The 10,884-nt window shown below is 32.9% G+C and overlaps 1 protein-coding gene across 1 annotated transcript; it reads right to left on the reverse strand.

The window, feature by feature from the left end:
* Positions 1–5,008: 5,008 nt before the first annotated feature.
* LOC118049741 (linoleate 13S-lipoxygenase 2-1, chloroplastic-like) lies at positions 5,009–10,207 on the reverse strand. The gene is made up of 9 exons (XM_035059817.2): positions 9,798–10,207; positions 9,306–9,574; positions 7,913–8,150; positions 7,240–7,560; positions 7,038–7,123; positions 6,767–6,877; positions 6,374–6,675; positions 5,970–6,236; positions 5,009–5,845 (listed from the first exon to the last, which is right to left on the reverse strand). The coding sequence occupies exons 1-9, from the start codon at positions 10,138–10,140 to the stop codon at positions 5,086–5,088; spliced, it is 2,697 nt and encodes an 898-aa protein (XP_034915708.1). The 5' UTR covers positions 10,141–10,207; the 3' UTR covers positions 5,009–5,085.
* Positions 10,208–10,884: the final 677 nt, after the last annotated feature.

Consider the following 10,884-nt stretch of genomic DNA (forward strand, 5'->3'; position numbering starts at 1 on the left):
TTTTTTTTTTTTTGGAAAGAAAAGAAAATGAATTTGGAAATAACTCAAAAATAAATTATGACGTCTTCCTTGATTATTTCATCCGTGATTGCTGACTCCGTTGGACCATAGATGTTAGGATCAGGTTTACTTCTGAGCGGCCATTCCTGCATGATTTTATCCAACATCGGGGCAAATTATTACCAAATTTGTTCATGCAATAAAATTAGTATCTTACGCAGGCTTCTGTTTCCTTAATTTCTCCTATTTCCGAATTTATACTAGCAAAGTATTTCCAGCTATGTTTAAGATTAGTCATTGGCTGGTTTTTTACATGTAGCATGTCTCTTTGTTCATGATGGCGCCTGCTTTCTTAATTTCTTTATTTATATCCGTCATTCCTCAAGTCTTACAGGTTTGATTCCGTAGAATCTGATGCACTTTCTCATTGATCGTAGGGTACAAAATAATTTTAAAAAATCATGACATTTTGTGATCTCAATCAACCCTGATGGTTTCCAATGCAATTGTTCCAAGAAAATTAAACTTTGATAAATGGTCAATAATAACATTGTTTTTCTTTCTTAATTAGTCTCCATTACTTGAGGAGTCTCAAATCGCAACTCGTATTTAACAAGCTGCTTTATAAACTTGGGCAAGAAACTAGTCTCTCCTAGCGAAGCGGAAGGCAAGTTGATTCCTTCATTGAAGAGTACATCCATGGCTGTGAAGTATGGGAATGTAGCCTTATTATTGAAAGCAGCTTGTTAAACAACATGAACCAGCACTGACTTCCGCAAACTTCTACCATACACCTATCCATTTTTGGTCAGACTAATGAAGGGGCTGCTAGAACTGTTGTGAACATGAATAAAAGCATTAGGTTTTCAGTCCCGCACCATTTTTTTTCCACATTTTAACTTACAATTCTTGGTCCGTGGCCGCCCTGTTCGGCAACGTCTACAATAAGGGTGTTCTTCGCCGCCTAGCAACGGTGTTTTTAAATCAAGGGCTTCTCTAATATGTAAATGTTATGTTTTGAATGATTTAGGATTTTATACTTTTATGAATTGGTATAAATATAAGATAAATTTATTTTTTTATTCAATAAAAATAGGTATCATGGAATATTAAATTATATGTATATCCATCAAGACTGAGTTTTATTCTTAAACAATCTTAAGAATGTATCCCCGCATCGTCTTAATATGTTAATTAGAAAAAAAAATATTACATTTTAGTAGACATTGGTTCTAAAATTTGAATTTAAAAGATCAAGAAAAAATATATATATATATATATAGTACCATAACAGCATAACTTTTGAGGGTGATATTGAAAGAAAACAAAGTTCAATTTCCAAATAAAAAAGAATCTAAACTTCAAGGGATTTCGAAGAAAATTTTATTAATAAACCGTGATAAATGTAAGACGATGAATAATAACAACACAGTAAAAGCATGTTAATATTAACGTTAATGCTGGAGATTAAGAGAGAAGGAGGGATGGGAGGAAATATGCCCTCACTGGCTCTTATTTCCTTGTGATAATAGATAATTAGATATCTTCATCATTTTACGTGTTAATTATTATTATTTTTAATGATTTTAAAGATACATTGGTATATTTAAAGGAATAATCTTTTGTGAAATTTCAATATAGTACCATCCATCCATTCCAACTTGGAACCATAGTTTTTAAAATACAATATGAGGGTAGATTTGGGGAAAAGCCTGAGTCGAGAGGGTTGACTAAAAATATATATATATTTTAAAATAAATAATATTATTTTGACAATTTTTCTTATAAAAACCAATGAATTAATGGTTGGGTATTGATTGTGTTAGGCTCAAGTCACCGGTCAAGACGAGTTTTTGATGAGGTCAATTGAGTTTGTTCTATTTTTATTTTTATTCAACTCGGACTGATCCAAGCCCTAGGTCCCTGGTCAAACTCGAGCCGGTCCATGTTTTAAAACATTGCTTGGAACAATACCATCTCCATCTCCACCCAAAAAAGTGAAAAGTTTTTACTTAGTTTCTATTTCGAAGATAAAAGGGTTGTTTAAGACAGTGCAGGTAATTGATTTTCAAAGTATTTTTTACTTGAAAATATATCAAAATAATTTTTAATTTTTTTTTTTTTTAACATCAGCACATCAAAACGATATGAACATATACAAAAATTAGTTTTATATATTTTTTACAGAATACAAAAAAAAAAAACATTTAAACAAACCTTACTTCCTTGAAAAAAGCCGAGTTTTTGACTAGGTCAATTGAGTTTGTTTTATTTTTATTTTTCTTCAATTCGGACTAATCCAATCCCTAAATTCCCGGTCAAACTCGAGTTGGTCCATGTTTTAAAACACCACTTGGAACAATACCATCTCAATCTCCACCCAAAAAAACAAAAAGTATCCACTTAGTTTCTATTTCGAAGATAAAAGGGTTGTTTGAGACTGTGGTAGCGATTAATTTTTAAAGTGTGTTTTGTTTGAAAATATATCAAAATAATTTAAAAAAAAAATTATTTTGAACATTAGCACATCAAAACGATATGAAAACATAAAAAAAATTATTTTATATATTTTTGACAGAATAAAAAAATAACATTAAAACAAACCTTACTTCCCTGAAGAAGGATGTACATATCACAGAATACAAAACTATATTAGTTATCAGTACTTTGGTACCCCACACATAGTTTTAAAACCCGGCCCGGCCCGACGGGTCGACCCGGGACCCGGCCGACCCGGGCATGGGACCGGTCCGGGTGAAGGCCAAAACCCGTTTGGGAATTGGCCCGGCCAGACCCGGTCGACCCGGGACCCGGTGGGTCGACCCGGGACCCGGTTGACCCGGCAAGACCCGGTCAACATCTAGCCCCAAACCCGTTGACTTTTATTTTTTTTTGTTTTTTTTTTTTTGCTAAAACGACGTCGTTTTGATTTTTTTTAAAAAAAATTAAAATTTTTTTTTGACCCAGCCGACCCGGCGACCCGGCCGAGACCCGGTGACCCGGTCAAAACCCGGAACCCGGGCCTTGGACCGGGTCGACCACCGGGCCGGGTCTTAAAACTATGCCCCCACACCCCAAAATGAGATTGTAGCTAACTTTACAGCTACGGCTCCCCAGCAGCTAAAGTCACAGCTAAAATAAACTTTAAGTTACACAGACTATATTTCGACCACAAATCGTTAATGATCTTATCTATCCATGGATCCTGTCTCTTACTAACCGTACGTGGAAGGACCACTCCTTTACCTTACAAATAATTTATAGTTTTTTAATGGGTTTTTCCTTTATGTTGAGGGAATGATTTGTTTTTGTTTTGTTTTTTAAAATAAAAAAAAAAGTTATATTGTTTTTTCTTTTTTAAATATTTTGTTGTCAAGAAAATATTATTAGAAAATTGGTAAATACAACAAAAATTTAACCACCACAATATTCAATCGGTCAACATCCTTGTTTTGATTATATATTTTTTAGGATTCTTCATATTAAATAAGCAAAACTATTTATTTTTTGTTTAAATTCAATTTGAAAATTTAAATATGTATTGCATATTTTTGTAGTATATGTAATTTGTTTGTATGTTTATTTGTTTTATAGCTTTTTCCCCATATAAATTTGTTGTATGAATGTAAGGTTTATATATGTTGAGTTTGTTTGAGATTTTAAAAAATTTAGTTTATTTTTAATTTAATGAAATTGATTTTGAATTTGTGACTTAGGTGTTTTGTAATTAAATAAATAATACTTTATTTAATGGATCTATTTTATATTTTGTCAATTTTATTGTTGAGTTGAAAATTTTGTTAAATGTATAAGAATTTCAATCTATGTAAATAATTGGTAATGATTTAAGAGTATTATTAAAATAGATTAAATAAGTTTGATTCAAATTAATATTAATTAACTAATTTATTTAGTTTATAAAATTAATTAATATATATTGTTATTAATATTATATATAGGTTTGATATAAGTAATGAATAATTATTTATGAATATATCAAGATTCAATTAAAAGGTTTTGTAGTATGGATTATTATAATTATTTTGAGGGTTTTAACCCCGTACCATTTTTTTCCCACATTTTTACTTACAATTCCTAGACCGTGGGGGCCCTGTGCGGCAACGTCTACGATAAGGGTGTTCTTCGCTGCCTAGCAACGGTCTTTTTAAATCAAAGGCTTCTCTAATATGTAAATGTTATGTTTTGAATGATTTAGGAATTTATACTTTTATGAATTGGTATAAATATAAGATAATTTTTTTTTATTCAATAAAAATAGGTATCATCGAATATTAAATTATATGTATATCCATCAAGACTGAGTTTTATTCTTAAACAATCTTAAGAATGTATCCCCGTATCGTCTGGATATGTTAATTAGAAAAAAAAATATTAAATTTTAGTAGACATTGGTTCTAAAATTTGAATTTTAAAAGATAAAGAAAATTTAAAAAATATTGCTAGTACCATGCATAACAGCATAACTTTTGAGGGTGATATTGAAAGAAAACAAAGTTCAATGTCCAAATAAAAAAGAATCTAAACTTCAAGGGATTTAGAAGAAAATTTTATTAATAAACCGTGATAAATGTAAGAGGATGAATAATAACAACACAGTAATAGCATGTTAATATTAACGTTAATGCTGGAGATTAAGAGAGAAGGAGGGATGGGAGGAAATATGCCCTCACTGGCTCTTATTTCCTTGTGATTAATTATAGATATCTTCATCATTTTACGTGTTAATTAAATTTTTTTTAATGATTTTAAAGATACATTGGTATATTTAAAGGAATAATCTTTTGTTTAATTTAAGACAAGGACCCTCTTGTTATCCCTAAATTGTTTGAGTCAAGTATTCAGTTTTACCCCCATGAAAAATATTTGACCAATTACCTTCAACCCTGTTAATCTAATTTTGGTCGACTAAAGCTAATCGATTAAATTCATGATCCTTCATTAAATCTACTGGGATTGCTTTCAATTGCTGATCTTTTAGACAAATGCAAGAAGAAACAACTTAGCGCAACATTATTCCACCATATTGTTTTATTTTTTCTTCATACCATTACAAGTTTTCAAACTTCAGATAGAGATGCTGTAAGGAACTCCTTTTCCTGTAACTCCAGGTTCAGAAAATGGCTTCAAAAGCTCATAAGGCACAACGCCAGCTCCATTTCTATTCTTCAATTTATTGTCAGCATTCCTTCCGTCAATAATTCCTTCAAACTCCTTCAACCTCCCATTGAACTTTAAGAAAGCCGCATTTATAGCTGGTTCCTCTGTCCAAGGTGGCTCTATTTGCTGCCCAAGATACTCCTCATCGGGAGAATGATTTGATAGCACATCCAATATAGCCATCACTGTTGTAGCCTGAATTTGTGAAGGGAATGTTGTCAATAGTATCACTTCAGGTTTCTCCCAAAAGAGTTTCAGCAACTCATCGTTCGGGTCTTCGGTTGGCATATTCATCCTAGCAGTTGTAGGCCTATTTGGAAAGTATCCTGCATATGTATATTGTCCGAAATTCACTGCGGCATGATGACCGGAGGCTATCCATATGATAGTTGTCAGGGTTTCAATAAGGTCCTGAGGTGTTTTAAGCACAGGCCACCATGGTTCATCTTTCTTGTCAGCGTGACCTACCGTTCGAACTTCTGTCCACCATGCTTGGAGCTCATTATCAGACACAATGAGACTTGAGTCTGAATAGTAGTGATTAACATAGTCACTAACCCACTCTTTGATGATATCCCATAAAACCAAACCATCATTGGCATATGGATAGTCTTCCACCATCAATTTCAATCCATGTGGAGCAGATGGATCTTCCACAGCCATTGCCCTATCAATTATCAGAATCAGAAAGAAGATGTTATAACTAGCCGCTTCAAAAGGTTTATTAATTATGACTAGCAGCATCTAAGTTTGGTAGAATGATAGGCTAGCTAAGGATCGATCAAACATACCTGTTTATTAGATCCTTGGGGAGCGCCTCGTAGTCAAACCGCCATTCCTGATCATAGACAACAGAGCTTAATTCCATAGAATACTTGCCAGGAAAGAATGACGTCTCTATAATCCCTTTTGCATTAATTAGATATTGTCGAGCTAGAGCATTGATCTCCATTGTGTACCGGAAATGCGGGTGCAGGAGTCTGTAGATTGGATGCATTTCACTAAGTTGGCGATGGGCCGCGATTATGTATGGTTCTGTGCAGCAATGTGTTCTTAGCCTGCAAAACATAACATATGATACATGTTTGTAAATCGATTCAAATCCTATTTTTTTCATCGCAATTTCGAACAAACCAAAATTTTTTGTACATTAATGCAAGGCGGCTGCTAACTCAAGCGCAAGGAAAGTGCATACCAGTGACTAATAAGTTGGTGATAGCCAGCCTCATGTGCAAGGACATGGGCTTTGGCAAGCCTCCAAAGCCAAACACCAGTGGAATGCCAAGCTGGTCTGAACACTTGCTTCCATTGCGGCTTACCATCCATCGGTGGTCGAGTGAGCTCAATAGCTAGTGGTCTCAATGTTCCTTCATGGGTTAAGAAGAACAATGTCCGTGACCCGTATAATGTCGTGCCTTTCAGCTCTCTTATTTTGCTTACAAAAGGTAGGAATAAATCATGGTAGTCAAGGATGAAAAGCTTGTGATCTTTTACTGCCTGCGTTCATCAATGCACCGAATTTAGTTTGTTAAGACGAAAATCAAGATGAGTTTGAATACCGTTATGCGATTGGTTTTCTATTTCATACCTGTTCACATGTCATGAACCCTTTGATTTCTTGCTCAACCATTTCTGTAGTGATTGCTGATTCTTGGGGACCGTAGATTTCAGGGTCTAGTTTACTCCTTAATGGCCATTCCTGCATGATTTAATGCAATACTTTCATCAAGAAAAGAGTAATGTTTCAGCATCGTTAGTTTAATATTACCAACATTTGTGAACAATTGATTCATTTCTTGATGAACTGCATGAATCTGGACTGGTTTTTCCTTTCTTATTAATGGACAAAAATACTATACCGTGACCATTTTGATGCAACAAGGGTTGAGACCAGAAAGAGTCTGTCTAGCAAATTCTTCATCCCTAAACCAAAAAAATCTGTCTCCTGAAACACAAAAACTCTTAAAATGAGAAAATGATAGATATCTTTTCATTTATGATTGATTTAATAATTTCCCATGACGAATCTAGTTCTTATTATAGGTATAAAAAATATCTTACTCTCCATGGTATCAGGAGTCTCAAATTTTAAGACATCTTTAGTTCCATCAGTAATGGCCCTGAAAAGGTTAGGCAGAAGATCTTTCCAAAACCCCTGTTTCTTTAAGGGAGGCAAATTGATTCCTTCATTGAATAGTGCGTCAATGGAACTGAAGAATGGGAATCCAAGATCACTGTCAACAATAGCGGTTGATAGAGAAGGTACTAGGGCATGCAATACTGATTTGAGAGTCTTGGCAGAAAACGTGCCCATCTTTATTTCTGAGAATTCTTCATCTCGAGGCACGTAGAAGCTGCTACTCCTTGTCTCCGTAAGTGGATCTATCAGCACAATTGTTTCCAAATGGTTAGAATCAATGACGAAAAAAATTAATTTCCATAATTTAGTTAATAGGTATAGATTAACAGTTATGTATTTTACAATTTATTTTAATAGATAGGTTTTAGTTTAGTAATTCTATTTTATTTGATTATCATATAATGAAAGAAGGATTATTTCCATCACGTAGATTAAGATAAATTTCAAAAAAATATATATATACTAGCTAGTTTATGGAAGCAAAATTATTAAATCTGAAACGTTTTAAAGCTTGGTCATGGATCAGACAGGGAATTTCACTAGAACACAATCCAACACTACTATTTTTTTATAATTATTTTTCTGCATTTTTACCTGACTCGGTCCGTGGTCGGCCAGTACGGCAACGCCTAGGGTACGGGTGCTCTTCGCCACCTAGCACCGGCCTTGCTGTCTCTGGATCACTATCAGGATTTCCAAGATCATTGTACACATCATAGTCATAGATCCTTTCACCTTTCTTTCGTTCTCCATTGTCATTGCCTTGTAAAGTTTCGAGTTCTTCCTTTCTCAGTTTTGTCAATCCATTTGGTGTTTCTGATGGCAAGTATGACTATTCCATGAAACACAAAAATCAATCAATATAAAAAATTCTGTTAAGTGGGATATTTTATAAGATTAAATAATATTTTTTTAATTTTTTTTATATGAACATATTAAAACAATCTTATAAATTTATTTAAAACAAATATCTAAGTTATAAATATTTATATGAGTCGAGAATATTGTTTTTATTTTTACCATATCCATGACCTGAAAAACTTCACATGATACTATTGACATTATCGTGAGAAAAATAAATATATAAATCATGAACGTTGAGTTCAAGCATATAAAGTATACATATCAACTCCCTCCGATAGATTATATCTTGTGATTTTATCTTTGTATTGTTTTTATAGTTATTCACTCTTTCAAACAAAACGTTTAATATAAATTAAAAAAAAAATTTATATAGATTTCCTCAATTTTATTCTCATTTTATATTATTAGTGTGATAAAGTTGAAATTTTCAGAACATTACAGAATGGGATTGAATCAGCCCACACATAACATCCACAAATGCCACCAAAATATTTTTAAGAAAAACAAAATTGTACATAAAGTACCCCACACACACACAATATATATATATATATATATATATATATATATATATATATATATTAAAAAAAATGTTTATCAAACATGGTAATTAATTAATAATAATGTCAAATTAAACAGAAAAAAAGGATCTTGGATCACAAGAGGGTAATTAATTATTAAAAAATAATATAAATTATATCTCGAGATCTCAACCAACAGTTTTAACCTTTTAGGTTGAGATAATTTTTTAACATGATATTAAAAAATTAATGATTAAGTGGATACGAGTTCGAATTTTATTATTTACATCTATTTGATAAAAAATTAAGCACAAGGTAGTGTATGTCTATGCAAGTTTCAAGTCCAAAGAGCTTTCATTTAAAAAGGCGTGTTAGATAAAAATTTAAATAATATCTTAGAATTTCACCTAACAGTTTAAACTTTTATATTGAGATGATTTTTTAACAATAACAAAAACTTTTTTTTTTTTTGAAGAAGTTGATATATTGAAAGGGCTAATAAAAAAGTAGCCAAAAACAAGATAAAAAAAAAAAACAAAAAAAATCACAAAAAAAAAAACAAACACAAAAATAAAGACTCTTATTATCAAAAAGTAACTAACCTTATTAGTGAAAAAGATTCTCTTCTTTTTATTGTCAAACTTCGGATGGATCCATGAATCGCAAGTCACATGAACTGGTCCAGCAGGGAAGCCATCAAGCACTACATCATGAAGGTACATCTCTTTATGGTGCTCATTTTCAACAAAAATAGCACCAATCTCTCCAAAATCTGGTGGAACCACAAAATCCGCTTCATACTTGATATCCTCTCCTTCATGATCTATCTTGTGCGCGTACTCTCGAATCGAGGGCTTCTCTAATCCCGTCTCTGGAGAAATTGAAAAAAAAAAAGTTGGAATTTAGACAAATTTTTTTCTTACTTCAATCTTTCAAATATATATATATATTTCTTTGCAAACAAGGAATATATGTTAATATTTATCAATAAATAAATCATTCGATAAGAACTTAAGAAGTTGTTTCTTGCACTTGTAAAGAAAAAAGAAATATAAAATACTTGGAACACAGGTCTTTCAAGAAGCACTGCTTACTTGGGTCAAGCTCGGCACTAACAAGCTCCAAGAGGAGTGTTTTGCCAAACAGGTCTGTAAAATCATCAAGTCCTCGTTCTATCCCTATTTCTGTCCAAAAATCAACAACTGTTTGTTTCACAGTCACCACAGCCTTAACATCTGTGGACTGCTGTGTGACACTAGCTATAGATTTAATGCTTCCATGTTTATAGCCAGCACGAACTTTTTTGTTTGCTTTAGTGGACAAGGACCTTGAATACACAGGAAAAGAAGCATGACCACTGCCATGGATGAATGGTTTAGGTAGTAGAAAAGGGATTTTTGTTGAAAGGTGTGACTGGTGAAGCTGTGGCTTCAACATTGTTGCTAATAGGAGAGGAGATACTTAGGTTTAACTAGGAGCTTTTTGTATGAAAATATGTAGTGAGCGAGCTATGATATATAGAACTAGAGAGAGAGAGAGAGAGAGACGAACATGTTTTTCATAAGGTCTATAATTCATGCATGTGATACATAAAGCCATGTACGGGACCATAATTTAGTGGTATTGATTATTTCAAGTTTAGGGACTTCAAATCGCAGCACATCTCCTCCGCCAGCGATGACCTTGAAAAGCCGGGGCATAACTTCTTTCCAAAACCCTTCTTTCCAGCACATCTCCTCCACGTATGGGAATCCAGTATTTGCATCATCGATAACATTTCCTATAGAAGGTCTTGGCAGAGAAGGTAAGCTGCTTCACTTCTGAAAATGCTTCATCTCTGGGAACGTAGAAGGCACTAGCTCTCTTCTCAGACGATGGATCTACATGATACAAGTTCATATAGTTAAAGACTATAATTATTTCGAAATGATTAGCTATAGATTTTTTGTCACCATCATTTGAAAAAAAAACTATGCAACATCTTCGATAAACACATTAATTACCTCCAGAGTTTAATTAATTGATTTCGAGGATTTTTAATGAAACTAGAACAAATTAGTCTTAAGGATGGCAAGAAAAAACTTTTCCTTTAATTTAGCTTCCTACAGACAAGCTATAGGTCCTAATGGCATCTCCCAGCATGGAAACAATTCAGTATTTGGTGATGATATTTTGGAGAGA

This window comes from Populus alba, chromosome 1, assembly GCF_005239225.2.
Source record: "Populus alba chromosome 1, ASM523922v2, whole genome shotgun sequence".
NCBI lineage: Eukaryota > Viridiplantae > Streptophyta > Magnoliopsida > Malpighiales > Salicaceae > Populus > Populus alba.